Below are 21473 nucleotides of genomic sequence, written 5' to 3'. Positions count from 1 at the left end.
TTATTCTGTGTTGATCTGGCATGCAATTCCCAAATTTCTGACTGTACTGCAAGCTCCCATCTCCCTTTCCCCAATTCCACTGGGACTCTTGTAGCTTTTTGTTGCTACTTTCCCTTCCTGAGACACTCACGGACATGGCAAAGCCAGGTCTGCTTTATTCCCTGATGCTTTAAAGGCATCTGGGTTACTGTCACCACGCAGATTGCAAGAGCTGCTGGAAGGGAAAAAGAGCAAACATGAGGACCAATGTTTGCCCTCTGATTTTCCAGGTTTCCCTACAGTCACCAGTAAAGGTATGACCAGTCTGACAGATAATCACGACAGACCATCACACTGCGAAGAGCAGACCCAGCTTCCCATCCAAACAGCACCACCACCAATTGTACTGCGACAAGTGTCAACATTTCAAATGGCTCATCCTTATCTGCTGTAGTTGGTAGAGCCACACAGCCACCACCGACAGCCATGCCAAACCCAGCCAGTAAGCCCAGCAAAGCAGAAGCATCACTATCCCTTGCAGTGACCAAAACCACCTCTCCCTCCATCACCAAAGTTGTCCTCAGGGCCCATGGGGAAGAAATATTTTTCCACCAGGAAAAACACACAAATCTCACCTACAGGTATGCTAGCTGACTACATTTCTCCAGAGTACACACAGCTCCCTATTAGCTTCACTGATTCTGAATTTTCTGGCTATTCTGTTTGTTTTTACTGCCCGTCCACAATTTTTTGAATAGCAAAAACACTAACTGCTTTGCTTGTAAGCGGAACACCTCTGCAGTCTGCATTCCAACTGCCTGGTCTCGTTTAAGTCAGAATAAAGCAGTCAGTGCTGCCAAACATATTAAGCGAGAGAACTCTCTATCACCATGAAATTCAGCTACTATAGGCTTTCACCCAGTTCTGCACACAGAAAGTTAGTCATCTTGATGACTTTGGTCACCACCACATTTGGTCACAGGAGGCTCAAGAAACTGTGAAGAATTCAGTGTGAAGAGTTGGTCTGATAGCAAGGGAGCACCTACCCTGGGGTATGAGACCCATACGCTTCTGTGACCAATCCCTACAGGCTCTAGCCTGGGGCTGGTTCAGCTGCTGCCTACAGTATCAGTACAGAGCGAGTTCCTTCTGCTGCCCATCTCCAGAGGCTGAAGGGGCTGGATACCGCTGGTAGGCTTTGTAGGAAAATTCCTTGGTGGGTGCCCTGCTTGATGTTATCTGTTGGCAAGAAGTGGAAGCCTCGGATCTTCTGCCCTCATCAAGTTAGTGACACTCCTGCAGCTTCCAGTACAGATCAATCGTATTTTTACAGCACTGCAAGATGGGGAGGCGGCAGTTCTTTATTATCTGCAGTTCATCACAGGCTACAAAAACAGCGTCTAGAAACCACTTCAAATTTACCCAGTCTACATTCCACAGTTCCTCAGGGAACTCAAATTGATTTGCAGCAACCCAGAGGAAGAGAGCAGATAGTTCACGCAGCTGTGCTCAAAGCTCTGCACAAGGCAGTGTGCAGCAGCTCCCTTCCTTGGTAAATAAAAGATGGAAAAGCATCCCAGTACTTGCTAAGGGATCATTGCTCAAGGCTCTTTTTGAGGGTATCTGTGCTGTTACCAAACTGAATAGATAAAAACAGGATTGGCTATCTAGTAAAGCGTCTTTCAGTACTGTTCAGCATCTGTATTACAGCTAATAGGAGATAAATGAAATGACAAAGCTGAGATTCCAAAGAGACACTAACACTGTCTCGGCTTGGTAAGGATAGAGGAAAGACTGGGATTTAATGTAGCAGGTTTGCATATAAGTAGCCAGTAAATAAGGAAGTAAGACATGACAATGTATCCATGTTTTTTTTCTTTGTTGTTGGTATTTCTAGTAGTTTTTTTTTACATATATATTCAAGGCAAAACAAACAAAAAATCCCTTTTCTTCTCCCTTATGCATTTCTGCCACAAGTGTAAGAACCACAGAGTTCTGCCCTCAAGTTAAAAAGTGGCAAACTCTAGCAAGCTGACGAGGCCAAAAGCATAGCAAGATTCATAAAGATTGGAGTGCTTTGGTTTTTCCCCCCCATGGTCAATAATATCCATATTTATCCTAATTAATATTAAAACTATTAATAGTTTTATTAATAGCCCAACCCCAGCCCCAGCAGGGTGCCCAGCACCACGTCCAGGCAGCTCCTGAAGGTCTCCAGGGAGGAGACCCCACCGCCTCTGGGCGGCCTGTGCCAGGGCTGCTGCACCTGCCCAGCACAGAAGTGCTCCTGGTGTTCGAGGGGCACCTCCTGCATTCCAGTTTGTGCCTGCTGCCTCTTGTGCTGTCTCCAGGCACCACTGAGAAGAGCCTGGCTCTGCACCTCCCTTCAGGTATTTATAAGGCATGGATGGGATGATACCCTGACCTCTTCTCCAGGCTGTGCAGCCCCCAGCCTCTCTGGCAGGAGAGGTGCTCCCAGCCCTCACTCACCTCGGTGGCCCTGCGCTGGGCTCTTTCCAGGTCATGTGTGTGTCTCTATTGACCTTGGTGGTGCACAACTAGACACAGTACGTCAGGTAGTAATTCATTAATAACAACATTCAAATAATAATCTGTACTATTATTAAAGACCAGAAGGACAGCATTCCTTGTGATCTGGGTCTTAGACCAATATTCACCATCACTGGACACCTAAAACCATGTTTGGGATCAGACCATCCAACTATTTACCCTTTCATCTGAACTGCTGTTACAGGCCCTTTCAAAGAAAGCGGCTCCTGGATGTGATCCCACAAAATGATTCCCTGCCAGCAGCAGCTTTCACTGTTTTATTTCTAATGGCCATAAAAAGTATAGGAGGTCTCCCAGACAAATTAACGTCTACAGGTTGAGGATCAAGGACTGATCCTTTCAGTTAATAGCTCTGCACATTTCTCAGACCCAAACCAACAACAGAACCTGCTCCTTACTACAGCAAAAGCAAATTGTTTTTAAATATCAAATAATCCCAGGGTGCTCAATATTTCAAAAAACTAAGCAGACAAAAGAAAAAAAAAACAAAAATATAATTTGAGTTAGGCTCCATTTAGCGATCCTGAAATGGTAAATACCATTTATAATTAGCCTCTAACCTCAAAATGGGAACTGGAAATGCTTTGATAAATGAATTGCAAAGCCGGCCAGCTAGTTTCGTTGTGACTTGTGGAAACACATCTGTATCCTATGCTGACATGCTATTATTTTTTTTCACTGCAAACCACACAAATCTGAATCTAGGGAGAACAACATATTAGTCATAGTAAATGTCCTTATGCACCCTCTTTACAACCCTCACTGCCTGGAATTGTACTTGCTCACCTCTTCCAGGATGTCGCCTTAAAACCTTCTCTAAACCGTGAATTTAAAGTCTTCTCTGTTCCCTGTTAACAGCTAGCATTGCTCCACTGAGATTACCTGTCAGTTTCCAGTCCCCAGATTTACAAACAAGCCCTGTTTATCACCGATAATGGCCAAACCATTCTTTGGTAATAGGACTCAGTGGAGAGACGGAAGGAGCCTGGGATCCATCACAAAAAGGCACCATTCTGCACAAGCAACATCGCTTGGGAGTCTGAAAGCAAAAGATTGCTTTGTTACACCACAGGCATGCAAATGCAGGACATTTGACTATACTGCATTTGCTTTGTTTTAGATTTTCACTAGTACCTTGTGTGTTTGTAGGCTGACACTAATACCAACCTACAGTTTATGTCAGGATGGCCAGGTGTCTTGTTCCTGGTGGATGCCGACAAGCGACCAGGGAAGAAAGGTCTCCAAGATAAACCTCCCCTCATTTTGCTTACATAAAGCACAGCAGTGAGTCACAGACATTGGTTTTAGGTTCGTTTTGCTTCAATCAGACAAGCCATGGGTTATTTAAAACTCATCCCATGGCTGTGTGGTAAGTGTGTGTTCTCTTCAAAAAGTAGTAATAAAGGAGCAGGGGAATAAGACACAAAGCAAATCAAATGGATGGTCAGGAAAGAACTGAACCCACTGTTTCTGCCCAGTGCTTTTACCACTGCTTCCTGCTTTCCTGACCCCCCTGCTCCACTAATGATAGGAGAAGCACAGGGGAACAGTGGTCGGCCCCAGCTCAACACCAAAAGGTACAAAGATGAACAACTGGGAGGGGGGGGGGGGGGCGGGAGTGCAAAACAAAACAAATGCTTAAGCACCTAGAAAGTAACCCAGCGCTAAAAACCAGCTAACATGAGGATTTTCAAGAAGAAATAATGGCATACCATTCTAATTCCTTTAGGATAATTAGCTCAAAGAAGAAGGGAGCAGTTGGTGAGCTGTATCTTGACCTTTTTAAGACCCTCAACCCTATTCCATGCAACTTTCCTACAAGCAAAGAAGGTCTATATCAAATATGGTGTAACTGTAATTATAAGGTGGGTACATGAATGGGTGCAAAAAATACCGCACTTGCTGGGAGCCCAATTACCAACAGCTGACTGTCAAACACACACACAAAAAAAAAATTAGTATGAACTATGGTTCTTAGCAAGAAGAATGCAAAGGCAAAAGCACAAAATGAAACATGATCAAGCAGGATGCAGTGTCACCAAAGACAAACTGGATGTCAGAGTCCTTTTCCTGAAGCAAGCATTTTGACAGCAGGCTCTTAAGAAAATACATCCTCCAGTAAGATTTGCTAGCAGCAGGGTCATGCTTGAATGCCAGGAAGCAGTCCTGCTGCCATGCTCAGAATGGGCATGGCCTGACTCTGCAGAGGCCAGCCAGCTGGAGCTGCAGAGGTCAGGCAGACCCACATAGGGCTAGAAACCAGACCTGGGAGGCAGGACGAACAAAGCGAGCTTTTCACTCCAAAAATGTGAATACTGAGGTGCCATATGACCACATCCTAGACATAAAAAGCTGCTGCAGTGGGGACTGCTGATTGCTTGCCTGCCCAGCAACAGGGGAGGAGGTGGTACGGGGCGGGGGGTAAACTGGCCAAGTAACCCACTGACTTTTCACAGCAGAAGTGAAACCCTTCTAGGCTTAGGAACAGCGAACATGCTTTCCTAGGAGCCTCAGGACTCCTGGTCTGCGTGCAGAGGCTTTCGAATGCTGCTCAGAGCTGCCACCACCAGAGCAGTGGGCCCATGCTCCTGAGCGCCTGCCAGCTCCTCCTGTCTGTCAGAGCCCTCCCCAGCCTGCTGCAACATGCAGTGTCAGAAAATTATGTGTTAGAAATATCAAAAGAAGCAACAGGCAGCATTCTTTTCCCAGTTGACACTTTTTTGCCAAACCATTTAAACCTGACATTTCCTGGACTAGGCCCAGATTCAGGCATTGAGACTCAAGCTGCTCAGGTGTCAGGCACTGTTTGTGACACCTGATGATGGTGAGAGCCCACGTGATGCCCTTCTGCTCACGGCCAGGAAAGGAGGACACCGACACCAGCTCCCAAACATCTGCTACTTAAGCAGCTGTGGCCTGACAGGATCTCCTCTGACCAGCCCAGGTCTTTATGCTGGGGACACATATTCAGATATTCACAACTTAAAATAAGTAAGTTGTTTTGCACTCAGTCTCGAACAATAAAAAGCCAACAGTCTTAATTCAGTCCTAGCGCTAGGAATCCTACTGTTCCAGGAAGGGTTACCAGCCTTCAGTGCTAAGATTAAGGGGCACCTGTCAGAAACCATTAGAGAGGCTGATACACATTCTCCTGATGACTTGGCAGAAATTAAATAGTTAGATAAGCTCCCCGACTGTGAAACTTAGAAGAAGATCTCCCTACAGCATCTCTTGTCTGCAAGAGTCTGGAACTCAGTGAAGAAGCAGCTCTACAGGAAAAGCTATGCCATCAGAAAGACCATTAAACAGACATCGAAATCCAAGACACCAGGGGCTTCACTAGGCCTGAGGGTCTGCTGCTCCAGCACGTACTGAAATTCAGGAGACAGGGGGATACAGTGAAGTCCAGGTGCCCCAGAGCAGGCGACTGGCAGGAGCAGTCCTGCAGGCTGGAAAGGGAGGCAAGGACTGGCAGTCACCAGGCCTGACCAGAGCCTCCAAGCTCTGACATCTACTCACTACCGCCATGGGATAGTACGTAGAAAAAGCAGCATTTTCCCAGCACTGCAAATCCAGCCAAAGGCCAACGCATTGAGGCAACACCTGCAGCACAAAAGCATAGGCTGACAAGAAAGGATAATTGACTACTTACAAAGTTAAAATCTTGGCTGCAATTCTGTACTGAAATAGTCAAGAAAATACCCGGATAAAAGGCAGGGCTACATTTTAAGAGTTCTCTGTTAGGGATCTCTGTTAGGGATGACTAAATCTTGCTGTCACATAGTTATCTGCTGAGATCAGCAACATCTGATGCTCCTGATCACTGTGGCTGTTTCCAGGCTCAAGCAATAGGCAGCAGACAATTCAAAAGTAAGTTCATGTTTAAACTACCCTGCTTTATACATTAATTGCACTTAATCACATGACCAGAGCCAGACTTTCTGTCGTTGAAGAAAACCAACGTAATTACGTTTCATAACTTCAGCTACTCCAAACTACTGAAACATTTAAAAGCAGATATCATTTTGCCAATCTTCAGAGACCCACAGTCTGATTTAACCACACCCTTACAACAAAAAGTACAAGTCAAATCAAGCTTTGACCAAACCACTAGTAAATACAGTTCTGTATTCCTATGACAAATAGTCAGTATTCTGCAGAAATCCAGGGGAAGAGGCCTCCCCCCATCATTGTTCCATTTGCCTTTTTCTTCTATGTAACATACACTTAATATTCTTTAATAATCTAGCAAGAACATTACACTTCTTCAAAAGAGTCTCAGTCTGGAGGATGCTCTGTGTATATTTGCTTTAGCCATGCTTATTACTTTTCCTTGACTTTGCATAAATGAAGTTGAGGTTACATGAGAATACTTCCTCTCAGTCAAGGACAGACAGAAATGTCAACAAAATCACCCTCTACTCCCAGAGAAAGAACTATCCTGCCAATTTCGCACTGGGCGAACTGTTGAGACACTGGGTTATAGCAGAAAAACAAGCAAATTTGGACTAAGTGAGCTCACAAGGAAAGTATTTTGCCTTGAGGGATGTTTACCTCCTTAAAGTGGCTTATAGGCTCTTTTACAAATACTGCTTAACCTCAACAAGACAGAGAGAGGGACAGTGAGATTTTATGCAGCAACAATGATTTCACTTTGGTGGATATACAAAGTCTCTCCCTGTTGATAAAACATGTATTCAAGCCTATAGCTCATCTGCAACCATTTATAAACACATACATGCAACAGAGAGGTATAGAAATCCCGAGATTAGCATCCCCTTCTCTGTTGCTCGTGGTTTTTTTTTTTGTTGTTTGTTTGTTTTTTAAACTAACTTTTTAGTTGGCTTCAACTGTGAGGACAGTGCATCTTTGCTAGGGGTGAATGAGACTGTTGGGATGAATTAAATTTATTTTCAAAGTAAATTGCTATACAATGCCTCTCTGCTCTTAACCATCACCAGTTTCTAATAAATTCTTGTATGGCTACAATGCATACTTAACATATAGTTAAAATTGCCACAGTTTTGGTCCAAGGCATCTAGAAATGTATGAGCCCAATTGAGGGAAAAAAAAAAAATACATGCACCAACAAATAAGGGATTTTGTATCATTAACAGTACTGCAGATTAAAAAAAATCATGGGTAAAAAGTTCAACAACCACTGTTGTTATTTTACAGATTTTTTTTATTTTTTATAAATAACTTTGTAGCATAGCTCTGAGTTGCTATGCTTTGGGGTTTTGTTCCACCTGCCCCCCCCTCAAAAAAAGACAATTCAGATACTCACCAGCTTGAATTCTGCTAGCAAAGTCAACCTCACCTTCCCAGACCAGCACAAAACCCATCACTATAAACATAGATTATACATTTTTACCTTCCCCCAAAATACAGCACAATGTTCCTTACCTATTTGGTCCTCTGGAATCAGTGATTCGATTGGGGGATCAAGTTCGGAGCTTTGGGACAAATAATTCTTGACTTGGGTCATGAACTGCCGAATTGTTTGCAGCATATCGGTGCTCGAAACGTGGCACTCCTTGTTTTCCTGGAGAAAGCTGATATAGTCCTGCACTAGGCACCCAAAATAGGTGCGTTTATCTTGGGACATCTCTGCAATCTTCTTAATCATCCTCTTTTCGGGAGTCATGAAGGAACTGAAAACTCCACTAACTTTCCGTAGCTGAGATTTCACAATCTTGGGGAGAACAAACGAACTGTTTCTTTTCTTCTTGGGCTTCAACGGAGGTGCCATACTCTCTTGGTCGCTTTCCCCCTCAAAATCCTCCAGGCTGCTGTTAGTGTCACCCTCATAGCCAAACAACGGCATGCTCCGATCGAAGTCCAGCGAGTCTGACGAGGAGGTGGAAATGCTCATGTCGCTCAGCCTCTGTCTGCCTCCATTCCGGGGTACATGTGACTCAGAGCTGGTAGCTACACTCTTCTTGGAGGCTGCTAGAGCCGGCTCAGGCAGGGTTTCACCCAGAATGCCAGCAGCTTCCGGGACAGGCATAGAGCTGCAGGCAGGTCGAATTACCGCTGCGGTCTTTGGGCTACCTTCCACCTCCACACAAACAGCCTGCTTCTTTAGCCGGGGAGGCGGAATAGGGGCTGGTTTATTCTGCAGCAAATCCAAGTCTCTCTCTTTCTTATGGTTGACTGTTTCTGGCATGCTCGCCTGCTTTATAGTCCTGGAAAGCTGTGGACTCGTGAGGATACTATTAATAGAAGGAGGTGGTGGCCGGGGTGGCGGGGAGCGAGGCCTCTCAGTGCCATTCAAGTTCTGAGATCTCAGGCTCTGCCTTTTCAGGCTTCCACTGACATCCTGGCTGTGCACTTTTAAGAAGAGTGGATTAATGAAACACAGCGCTCCGTTGGTCTGGCTGCACTCCAGCTCTGAAGGCGTTCTGGTTCGTATAGAATGCACTCCATTTATAAGGCAGAGCTGACGTGAGCCTTTACAAGCACTGTCTAAAGGCACAGGCCTACGGGGAAGTGAAGGATCCAGGGGGTTGCTGTTAGCCGGAGAGCTCCAGAAGTCTAAAAATCATCATTGTGTTAATGTAAGAATGCAAAAAAGCACGCAGATGGCTTTCAAAACATTCAGCTCAACACAAACAGCTTCAAGTAATAAGAAATTCAGACAAGCTTTTATTAAGTCAAGAAAAAAATATCCCAGTGAGCCTCTAGAAGCACTACCAGACATAACTGTATGCTATACTCCTGGTGCTGCTCTTACTCATTTATATATTTCATGACCAATGCATAGCTTCAAATCAGACCAGAGAATTAGGCTTAAAATAAGCTGAGCATCACAGAAAGGAACAGACTAACACAGCAATCCTTACCAATTTGAGGCTAAAATGGAGTATAAACCAATTACTAGCATCTCAATCAGGAGGAATAAGCCTAGGTTCTCAGCTGGTATTAATTCACTCCATTAAACAGAACAGAATTGGGCTGATCTACACCAGCTGACAGCCACTTACAACAACAGAAATTTTCCATTTTGTTTCCTCTTAAAGTGAGCAAACAAAACTGCAAATGAAAAGACAGCTCGCTTTTTGCTGCATTGGGTGCAATGTAGTCTTTAGCTATGCAGAACAAATGCTGGTGTCTCCTTAGGAGTGCTGGCCTGCAGCCCTGTGTTTGCAATGGTGACACAGTTTGTCTGAGGTTTTAGATACTCAGCAGCACAGAAATAGACCGAATGTGCCATCCCAGAACAGCACAGGGTGGAAAACCTGTGCTAAACCAGCAAGTTTCAGCTGCTGCCTCTTGTCCCAGCAAAGCATCAGCATGTTTGTGAAACTGAGTCAACAGTAAAGCCCATCAGTTCATGAAACTAAAAAGACTGAAACCAGACAAGCCCTTGAGGACAACGACCACACTGGAACAAGTGAAGAATACCAAAGGCAGACTTTGCTCAAGTTTGCCAGTCTTGACACAGCCTCTTTTCCTCTAGTGCCAAGATACCTTATGTTGACTGTTGAGCAAAAGTAGGCCCAACTGCATGAACGCCAAATGCTCCTTGGCAGGATCCATGCCTGACAAGTGGGGCCTTGCCTACAGGGCAGAAGACAGGGAACAGCCCTTGGTGATAGGCTGCTGCCAGAGAACATATGTAAGGACAGACATATTTCTCTATGGAGTCATGCAATGCCCCTGTTTTTTCCTGCTCCATGACTCCACATCCTGCTTGCAGCATGCCTAGCACGTGGGCTGTTACAAACACGTGCGAGGTAAGCACCACTGCAGGCCAAATAAGAATAGAGGCAGAAAGAGGGAACCTTATGCTTAGCACGTGAAATCCGACAGGTTAACAACAGTCTCAAGTCTTTTACCACCAGTTCTTCCTCCTGTGCTTTGCTGGGCTCTGTGCTGTTGACCTGCCTTGTGCAGTTCTCCTTCTGAGCCTAGAGCATGAAAGAACGCTGACAGGAGCTAAGGCTCTTGGTGTTCAGAGCAGGATGTTTTGTGCCTTCTCGTTGCTTAAGGAAAGCTCACGCTTAACAGGAAGGGCCCCTTGAAGTTCTTAGGCATCTCTTGGGTCCACAGCATTGCAAGACTGACTTCCTGGTGTGCTCCTTTGCATGTGGACATTCAGAACTCCATCAAAATCCCAACTTTGCTGCCTAGCTTTTGCTTACAGAAGCTGTGAGCTTAATCTGGTAGATAGTATATAACTTATCCCAAATGCAACCACCACAAAGTTGGAAGCTGATCCATCAGTCTCTCCTCCTCAGCTTTCAAAGGCATTATCTTAAAGAAACAACACACAAGACACACAGAGATGGTTCAAGAGCAAGCAAAGCATGGTGCTTTCAAGTACCAAGGACAAAGAGTGTGGTTCATCCGGACAACCATTATGATGTCCTATGGAGATAATCTTCTATGGAAAAGACTTGCCTAAATGGTCCTTCAAGGCCTCCAGGTGTCACATGGAGACCATCTTCATCACCTTGCATCCCAATCAGACCTTTTTCCCTAAACATTTATCTAATAAACAGTTAAACATTACTCTGTATTCCCATGAAAATTCACACTTCCATTTAAATATCTAACCTTGCAGATGAGCAGTGTGGGAGACTTTAGTCTACTCTCTAAAACCAATCCCTGTCAGAGCTACTCCAGCAAAACTAAATGCAAAGCAATGCAACACTTCCCCAGTGTATAGCTTAGCTGCCAAGTCCCACCAAACAGTCCTAGAGAGTCTTGTGTTAACCCTGAGTTACTGAGGATCCATTTTTAAATTAAAGATGACTCAAAAATCTACTGGGACAAAAGACTGCCCTCAGCTAACCCTCCCTTCCTGCAAAAGGAAATGAAGCCATTCAGCACTTTGCAGGAGTTGCTCAATGATTCATCTGGGTTGAGCCTATGTTTCAAATCTTGCCAGGCTTTATATCTGCAGCAAGCTCAGGGTGTATTTTACACTGAGCCTGTATTTGGTTGAAGCAGTCACAGTATTTTCCACCAAACCAATGTGCATGGATGCATTCTGCAGATGCTATGTATACACCCCCTCCTTTTATTAACATGCTACTGCTTTAAGCCACAGATGTCAAAATCATCACTGTAAGATAAACAATCACATGTTAATCTGAATAGAGTTTTATTAATAGTGAATCTCAGTTCCTATACTCTCCTGGCAGCTACAGCCAATTATCAAGCTAGTGCCTGCTCTGTGAGCCTGCAGCCAACTTTTACCCTCCAAGGACAAGCTGCATCGAAACTTTGCCTGGGGATGTGAGGCTTGCTTTACATCAGTCTGAGGGCTGCACAGAGAAGGAAGGAAGGAAACAGTACTAACACGGAAAAGAATATCACCGAAGACACAGAAGGAAGGAAAACCACCAAGGTAACTGTTTGGCAAGTACACAGTTTGGCCTTCCCAGTAAAAGAAGCTTGCTTTTCCAAATGAAATTTGGATCATCGATGACCAATACGAGCTATTTACTGATATAGCCTATTTTTTCAAGCTTACAGCAATGCTGCAGGGAATGACATCTGTGTAGATAACTACTTACTCAGTCCAAGCTGAGCAATCTCTTCAAGTTCAACTTCTGTCTTTGCTGCAGCAATAGCATGAGGCAACTTCAGGGTGAACGGAAGGACATCCCTGTTGTGGAAGAGAAAAATAACAATAATTTTCAAAACAATATCCAAAGTTTTAAAAGCCTTTGTTTTCAACACATGCTATGGCTAAGCTCTGATTCCTGCTTTCTTCTTGAGCTATGGCTGGTAGTAAGAGCCTTAAACACACAACAAAAACATTACCAGCCCCAGGGTTCCTTTACATTGGAAAGCAGTGTGAAACACAAATGAGTTTCAACTCCCCAGGACTCTTGTGGGGCTCGTTTCCACTGCCCCACCCTATATTTTCCCCCATTACAGCATATTTTTTTACACGTTTTTTTTTTTTTTTTTTACAAGCACACCAGTGAGATGAAAATTGTCATCTGCCTTTAATTCTTCAACTAAGCTTCTTATCTTCTGAATACACCGTTAATTGTTCTCAACATTGAATTCCATTTTCTCAGAATAAAAAAATAAATGAATACTTTGGCAGCTACCCTAAACAGTTCTCAGCTAGGATGTATTGATCCTATTCTGTCCCAGACTGAAAACACACCTCATTTGAACAAGTCTTAACTCATTCTCACATGCAGTTTTTCACTGCATACAAGAAGGTCAATGGATGTTTAAAGGGAGATGCATGAATGGTGATCAACAACATAAGCCAAATCTAGTGTAAAAAGTTTTTCAGACAGTTTTTAAGGGACAAAGCTACTTAACCATATGTACGTTGTGTAAGTACTACCATCAACCAACAGCATACCTCTTGTCCACCCCACTGGTACCATTACATTATCAAGCAATAGTACCTGCTGAACTGCAAAATCTGTAGGTATAAGTACCTATATAATTAAGAGTAAATGACAGCAAACAGAGCACAGGAATCCTACACACCGCTGATGCTGGAATAATTTTTATTACTATTTTTAAGGCTGCAAACAAGTCAACCATCTGTTGTAGGAAAGACACATCATTTTTATCACAAATATTCTTTTCGTTATATGTTTAATTGTTGAAAAAACAACAGCAAACAATACCAGGTTCTTGGAGCTTCAAGCAAATTCAAATCAAGCACATGAAGAAGACTGATTGGCAAGCTAAAAAGTATTTGAAGAGACACTGCCCACATCATACTACAGACAATTCAGTCTAGAACATCATCATAGACAAAATATGCAGACAGATAATCCTTGACTCCTTGTACCTACATTGTGTACCTACTGCAAGAAATTCCCACAAAACATAACACCATCTTACCTGCTAATACAGTAGAAAGCAATGAGCCTGAATAAATCAGCAAAACTTATTCCAGAGCCCTCCAAGGAAAATGCTGCAAAGAAAGTTACAAAAAGGTACTGAGTCACACATCTACCCACTCTTTCTTAGAAAAAGCTTAATTAAATTCATCTCTGATTTTTGCATAAAATTAGTAAGCTTGCACCATCAAACTAGCCACTGTATGGTTAACATAGAACAACTGTTTGGAGGAGTACATGTCTCTGCTAAAGCCCTCTTCAAAAATACAGTCTTGCTGGTGGGTTTGTTTTTGCATTCAAAACATATGGTCTGATTTTTGGGAAACAGATCAAATGCTATTAGAATTGCACAAGTTTTTGCCAACAGACAACAAATCAACAACTGAGGCTTTGTTTTACCCTGTGTACTAATATGCCTAATTTTAAGTCTCGTTGATTACACTGACAAACCTCGCCCAAGGACTACAAGATATCAAGCAGAAGAAGCTCCTGCCGTGACACAATCTAGATCTTTTACCTCAGCACATGACAGAGACCAGGACAACAGAAGGTCATTTATGAAATACAATGGCAGCATAAGACAGGTTCCTTAAGTACACAAATGCTGGTCTCGTGTAGCCTCAGATGACGTCTACAAAGGGGTGAATGTAGAGTCTGACTGCTCCAGCCCATCTTTATGTCAGAAAAGCCAAGTCACTGGCGGGGGGGGGATGAGGCAGATCCCCTCATTTCAGTCTAGATGGCTTGTTGGGGAAAGCCAAAAGCCATGCAAGAGCTTCAGTTACATCAGCAATACCTCTTGGTGAGTAGCAGCAATGTAATTTTGTCAGTACTCCATGTTGCAAAGTCAGCTCCTAAAGCAAGGTCCCAGTGCTACTGACTATAAAGTCTGCACACGAACCAGAGCAAAACTTAAGTCAGGTACACTTTTTACCTAAACCTTACACTGAAAGACAGGTCAAGTTGGCCATTCATGTGCCTAGAAAAAGGTATTTCTTTAAGAGATGTACTAACAGCTCAGATAGTCAACACGCAGGTGACCTTGGCAGTTGGGAAGGTTGTTAAGAGGAGATGTACGTTCAGATCTCAGACTACAGTGAAAACCTCAAATAGGAATGGTGAGTAAAAAGTATCAGAAGATACTTCCCCCTTGTGGTAAAATGTTACTCATGAAAGAATTCACTAGTATAACACATGCCTAAGGACACAACCATAGATCTCACAGATTAAATACATCTGTACTACTGCCAGTCAAGCAGCTTTCCACAAATAATAATTCACTTATGTGAGAAAGCCTACTTTGTATCTGGATAAAAACAAACAAAACAAAAACAAAAAGGACAACCCTATCACTGACAGCTTTCTCTTCTCTTTGTCATTCCTTGTTTGTAACTGGAACCAAAACCAGGCACACAATTAATTTTTTGTTGCTGGAGAAAGAAGGGATAGGAAGAAAGGAAAAACTCAAATGAAATTAACTTACGTCACTAATAGAAGTCAATTACAGACCCTTTGACTCAGGGCAGTTTAATTGAAATTGTCAGTGATTGTCTGCAGTTTTCACTGTCTTGTTAAAATAAACCCCTTTGCTCCACTTGCAGTTTCTGCACCACTACACTCACCACTTGCAGCTTCCTTTTTCATTCCTGCATCTACAACATTTTTTTCACATCCTCTCTCAAAAGAGATGAGTGCAGTATTGTTTTGAAACTGACTGAATTCTAACATTTCTATTAGAAAACCGTGAATAAACATCAAGTCATTATTGATCTCACATCACAAGCAGTTCTAGCAAAGAGTTAAAATTCACCTATTCAGTGCATTTTAAAAAAGAACAAAAATTATAGACAGAAAAATTTATAGATATAAGAACAGTCACCTCAGTACAATGAAGAAATGTGAGGACAATTCATTGATAGCAGACAGGATTACAGCCTGTGTTTCTACACAAGTTGATAACTAGACAATTACCAACTAATCCCTGAATAAGCAAGGCATAGGAGAGAAATATTCTAACCAGGTCCAACACAGACTTCAGAATATCTTCCCTTCCCCTGGGTATGCCTGACCCACTTGCAGAGTTGCCCATGCAATCCTTCTTGACCTCAGCAGATGGCATGGCAGGCAGTCTGAGACGCAATTTTTGTGACTGGATATCTTCTGCTGTAGGTTTCACCACTGCAGACTGCTATTGGCTTATGCAGGGTGACAAATCACTGAAAGTTCTAAAACTTAAAACTTACTGTATGTGCTTTCTTTTATAGCAAATTCTTTTAGGCAGGACCCACAGTCTCTGGGCAGACGCAGAGATATGACCTTCTTCTGTAGTCTTGCAGATTTCCGAACCAGAAATATCTGTTGTAGAGAAGGGAAAGAGATGTGGTTTTAATTTTACCACATATGCCTTAAAAGAGATAGATAATATAGACAAAAGGAACCATAACAACCTCAGGATCTCTGATCCCCTATACAACATCTCAGAATTTCATTCAATCATTCCTCTATCACATCCAACAGCTTGGTGTAATACAGTAGTAGAACATTTAGAAAAATGTTTCATCCTTTAGTAACACAGACATGACACCAGGTCCATTATGTCCTTCTGTAAGCTCTCTAGTTTAAACACAAAGCAAATCCCAGTTTTGAGTCAAGCTACAAAGTCCTGGGGAGACTGATGGTGGAGTACTCCTGTGTTGAACAAGTGCATTTGTGCAATCCTTCTACATGAGGATGGAGGCAGCGGCAGGGTGCAGAGAGAGTCCACCAGCCTTAGCTGAGCAGAGAGGGCTTGTTTCCCCATTACAGAAACTTCAGCGCAGGTACCACAAAATACTGATGTATTTCCCATTTAGTACTGCTGTCTCCACATGGAAAAATGCATCTGTTACAATCCTGCGTAGCAAGGTCCAGCTCTGGTGCTCTAATTGTAGCAGTCTAGTTCTCAGCTGCAGAAGACCCCAAACTAGTCCCCAGACATATCAGCCCAGATAAAGGGTCAAACTCCAGCTTGTCCAGCTGCCAAACACTCAGGAAGCTCTCACTTGGACTATCCAAAGCACACGTTGAAATAGTTTTGTAGGTGTTGGTTTCACCGGGTTTTGTTTGTTTTGTTTTAATGGAATGTATTTATGTGCCTGTGTGTGTTAATTTTATTTTATGACAAACAGTTGCATCAATAAGCTGAAATTAACTTCTTACCCCAGCAGGCTGGGCACGCAGAATTTCCACGGCTTCAGCATCATTCAGACCAAGCTGCAGCCACACGGGATGAGTATGAAGGAGTTTGTCCAATATGCTTAGCTTGTTGGATAGGCTGTCATATCCAGAGTCACGGGGGCAGCCTTTTACAACCTTTTTCTCTGGAGAGACATTATCCATGTCCTTTACTAGACTATGATGAATACAAAACAGTGAAGTTAGATAAGTTAGTCACCTATAAATAGTTGCTCAGTTCAGCAAACACAGTTATCACAAGACTAATGGTACTGCTGGCACCCTCGGTGGGTATTCTATTAAGAATTCATATAATTAGTATACAAAAGTTCTGTTATCTGTGTGATTTCTCTCCTTCACTTTCCCTCGATTTAACAGTTAATTTCAAGATAAGCCTTAGAACTTAACTCTTAGCTTACTGCAGTTCAGTAATTCCTTCAAACAGATAAATATATTTAATTTTATTTCTTGTGCGTGTGTTGAAAACCCTAGTAACCCTCTCTTCTCCAGCACAAATAACCCTCCCTAAGGCACAACTTCACTAAGAAATCACCTACAATCGGAACATTTTTTTCAGTCTGTACTCCAAATTCTCAGCGCATTTACATTTTTCCAAGTAAAGGACTTTTCCTCACAATTCAGTACTACACTTCTCACAATAAACAAGCAGGGAATAGTGAGTATATTTATACTCCCAATTCCTTTGACTCTGGATTGACTGCTATGTGAGCAATGAAGGCAAAAGCCAAGCTAAGTGTGAATGTGTCAAACTAAGGTCATTTTTTTTTTTCTCTCTAGTGTCAGGCCAGTTAAAGTTACTGCTAAATTCAGCAATAAAGGCTGCAGATGCTTGTAATGCACTAAAAATCCAATGAAACGCACTACTTCAGGAGCCGTTTTTGTTATGCAAAGTTTCCTCACCATTCATGCACTGCACAACACCCAGTACAATTGTATGTGTGTCACTGGCTCAAATTCCTCATTTTTGAGCTAAAGTATATCCTGCTATTCTTTCAGAGCTAAAAATCACCACAGAACAGTTACTCCAGTAACAGCACTCCTGATGCCGATATTAGCACACAGACAAAGACCAGCCCGGCTCAGAATCTGACTCAGTAAGATGTCAGGTGCAGAGGCTCTGTTTTTCCTTCTGCCATCAGAAGAGGCCCTGAACAGCAGAGGGCAATGCAGATGCATTTCAGCACTGCAAACTACTTTGCAACAATTCTGGACTGCCTTTTAGACAGGCAGTAAGTGTCACTGACAGCATGTACCATCTTTATTATGCCAGATACAGTAGCCAGAGCAAGTGAGGTAGAGACTTCAGCACAGGAACGCTGAATAATAAAGAAATAAAAACAACAAGAACAACAACAACAACAAAAACAATGAATCAAATGTTTCCCCCCCAGCTTTGGTCAGCACCTTACAGCGTCTCTGGACAGGGCTAGAAAGGAAAATAAACGGGGTGGAAAAGTGCTTGATCTTTCTTTCCTTGCATGGTTATATGAGAACAGTCACTATTATTCAAATTTCTCATTACCTGGATCAATTATCACTACCAGATCACCTACATGCCTTCTCCCTTCTGTCCTCGTTCTCTGTTTGCTTATGATGTAATGATACCTTTTAGATTTGCAAGGCATCTATAATACATGTAATACCTTACATCCTCAAGTGTCAAAAGCTGACAATACGCCTTCCAGAGACACAGAATACACAAGAAATGCTGTGTGCAGAAGAGAAGTAGTATTTACATAAGTTATGACAGGGCTCTGAATCTGCTGCAATACAGATTCTAGGTTCCCTTTTTCTACCACGGTCCCAACAAAACCTAGTATTGTAGCATATGAATCTCCACAAAAGTCAAATCACGAATCACAACAGTGTTTTCATGAGCTGTTCCTCCAGGCAATTTTATACAAAAACTTTCCACTCCCCTTCAGAGCCAGTAACATCGAGCTATGTTACCAACCAGAGATAGCTAGAGCAAAATGAGTTACAGACACTGGCTGCAGGCTTAACTAGATACGACTTGTTTCTGTTCCTTGCTCAAGAGGTGGGCACTAAACACATTGCTGAGGGAAATGACTTCGCCTACAAAAGAAAGTTACACCACATGCAGAAGAAGGTTAATGACTGTATCAGCTACAAGGTCAGGCACTGCTTGATACCAACAAATGATGTGAAGTTAGTAAGAATTTGCAGACATACCTGGGTCACAGCACTCCTCTGCTGTATGGGTGGCTAATTGTTGTCAAACATACTCCAAGTGTTATAAATCAGAAGATGAATTTGAATGAGGACTTGCCAGGTTCTTTGGAAACCCCTCGTACTTACATGCGCAACCCATCCCATGTGGTCCCATCCAAGAAGGGACGCAACTCGCGAGTCCATACCTTACTGACCTAGATACACATGCAGCACTAAAGCAGCACCTGCTCCCTCCCCCCAAGAAATAAGCCAAAGATTACAAGCATCTGATCAGGACGAGACTTTTTGCTGCTCTTAAACACAACCAATTCATGTGACTCTGATGTATCGTAGCTAGATCAGTACTAGCATGTTAGTGCAATCTCCAGGAAGGTGAACTAGGAACAAGCAGTGTTCAAACAAATATTTCCTATCCAGACAGTGAAGAATAACACTACTGAGCACCACAGTCTTTTTTTTTTTTTTTTTTTTTTAATTTTTCAATGTATTTTGATTATCAATCCAGGCACTGCACAGCTAAATCTTGACACATGGAAATTCCTGAAATTTGTTATCACTTAGTTTGTAAAATTATTTGGGACTGGGATTTGTGTGTTGCTTCTTTGGAAACAATATAGCATGGAAAGAAGAACCATACAAATTCCTCATAATCACCTGATTAATTTAAGCGAACAGAAGAAGTTGCTGTAACCTCTGCACTAGCAAAATAAGCGGCATATTATGCAACAATTAATTTTTTCCTCTCGGTTTTTCTTTTTCATTGCTGTTTTTGGTTGGGGGGAGGGAAGTGTTGCTTGTGATTTTTTTTTTTTTTAAGGCTAACTCCCAGTAAAAGACAATAAAAAGGATAAAGAAGAGGTTGAGGCCTGTAATCAGAATGATCTTCTCCCTCATACCCACAGGGCTATAACACATCTTGATCACATAACTACAACACAAGTGCTCCTGTCCAGCCCCTCACTCCAGCCGTAGGTGAGATTTTTCTTTTGGTCTCCATCTGTGTGTCTTGCTCTGACCTCATAAAATCTAAGCTTTCAACATTTCTCCCATTTTTTGTGGGACCTGGGACAATTACATGATCTGCTCCCTACCCCTCTGTACCTTCTGCGTCTGCATTGACAGATGCTGACCTGGGGAAGAGATTTCTCTCTTTGGGAGTCAAGGTGCATCCAGCTAATGTGCCCATCCTACGAGGATGACCAATGCTGTTCCATAGGTTCGCAGTGTTGCATGAAAACTGCTCTAGGATTCCCCCCCCTCTCCCCAGTGAACAGTTGAAGAATTTACCTGCACTTCTAAAGAGTGTGAGAGGTGCCGTGAGAAGGACCTAGATGACTACATCTGCTCCCTTGTTATGGAGAAAGCTGGGTATCAGCCCACATGAGAGAGCAGCCTTGGGTTTAGCACATCATCCCTGATGCACTCGCTAGCCAGGAAGAAAGGGTTTGTGCCTAGTCAGGAGGAAGGGCAGGGTCAGACACCAGGTTTGATGCTATAATGAAGATAAGGACTTGTACTTGAACACGCAGCAATACAACTTAACAAGCCTTGCACAACACCACTTTGCGTCCAGATTCATTGTTCTCTCACCCCACTGTTACTCAGCAGCAAGGTATATTCCTCCTGTTTGTTTCCATCTCAGTCACAATGGCAAAGAGTGAGGCAGATGAAGTGAACCTTCATAGAACTGCAAAGGGATAAGTGTGAACCTTGCTCCAGTCCCACCAAAGGCCCAACCCACACTTAATTCAGTATGACTCCCTACTGCAGAAGCGTCTGCATTTCTGTAAATCCTGCACTCTAGCAGGTCTTAGTTTCACCAGCCAAGTCAATACAGTCATCTCAAACATCAGCTGAGAGAGGGCACAAAGTCTCTGAAGATTACCTCTGTGCCTCAGAAACTGGACTGTCACATTCTTCTCCATCCTGCTGAAGGGACAGGACAAAGCTGCTGAGAAGGCTGCTGAATACCTACCTACCTGCAGACTGTAACTATCTACACCTGTCAACGTTAGAGAATCCAATGCAGAACTGCCAAGATAGTTAAGGGACTGAAACACCTATGGGGAAAGGCTGAGAGAGTTGGGACTTTTTAGCAGGCTCGGGGGGATCCCATCTGTGCCTTATAAATACCTGAAGGGAGGTGCAGAGCCAGGCTCTTCTCAGTGGTGCCTGGAGACAGCACAAGAGGCAGCAGGCACAAACTGGAATGCAGGAGGTGCCCCTCGAACACCAGGAGCACTTCTGTGCTGGGCAGGTGCCACAGCCCTGGCACAGGCCACCCAGAGGTGGTGGGGTCTCCTCCCTGGAGACCTTCAGGAGCCGCCTGGATGTGGTGCTGAGTGCCCTGCTTGGTGGCCTGGCTGGGCCTGGGGTTGGGCCAGGTAGACACAGAGCTCTCTTCCAACCTCAACCATTTCATGGTAACAGAAGCAAATCACTGTGCAAGACACAGAAGAAAACTACTTAAATAACTGATGTGGAAAAAAACGTAGAAGACTTATGCATGAAGGCTGTCCATTGCAAAACAAGTGAGGAACAAGGTTCTGCCCACATTCCTGTCACAACAACAGAGCAGGAAAGAATAAGCTGCAGCAGCTGATAGCAAAATATCCCTGAACCATTTAACAGGCACCAAATGGTACATACAAACTAGGGTTTTAG

The 21473-nt window shown here is 43.2% G+C and overlaps 1 protein-coding gene across 14 annotated transcripts in view; it reads right to left on the bottom strand.

Moving 5' to 3' along the window:
• The window catches only part of LOC121067368 (sodium/potassium/calcium exchanger 3-like), a 278371-nt gene that overhangs the window by 10238 nt on the left and 246660 nt on the right, over positions 1-21473 (bottom strand). For 11 of the 14 annotated variants that reach the window (XM_040551767.1, XM_040551768.1, XM_040551769.1 and 8 more), the window contains 5 exons: positions 16581-16773; positions 15626-15737; positions 13384-13456; positions 12078-12169; positions 7957-9087 (listed from right to left, as the gene is read on the bottom strand). In XM_040551767.1, the coding sequence (XP_040407701.1) occupies positions 7957-9087; positions 12078-12169; positions 13384-13456; positions 15626-15737; positions 16581-16773 (1601 nt within the window). Of the gene's footprint in view, positions 1-7956; positions 9088-12077; positions 12170-13383; positions 13457-15625; positions 15738-16580; positions 16774-20096; positions 20170-21473 lie in introns of those variants that run through there. The other 3 variants (XM_040551770.1, XM_040551771.1, XM_040551781.1) reach the window with 2 other exon arrangements.

This window comes from Cygnus olor, chromosome 3 (genome assembly GCF_009769625.2).
Source record: "Cygnus olor isolate bCygOlo1 chromosome 3, bCygOlo1.pri.v2, whole genome shotgun sequence".
NCBI lineage: Eukaryota > Metazoa > Chordata > Aves > Anseriformes > Anatidae > Cygnus > Cygnus olor.
The sequence above is the reverse complement of the archived record's forward strand: the minus strand, read 5'-3'. Positions and strand labels throughout refer to the sequence as shown.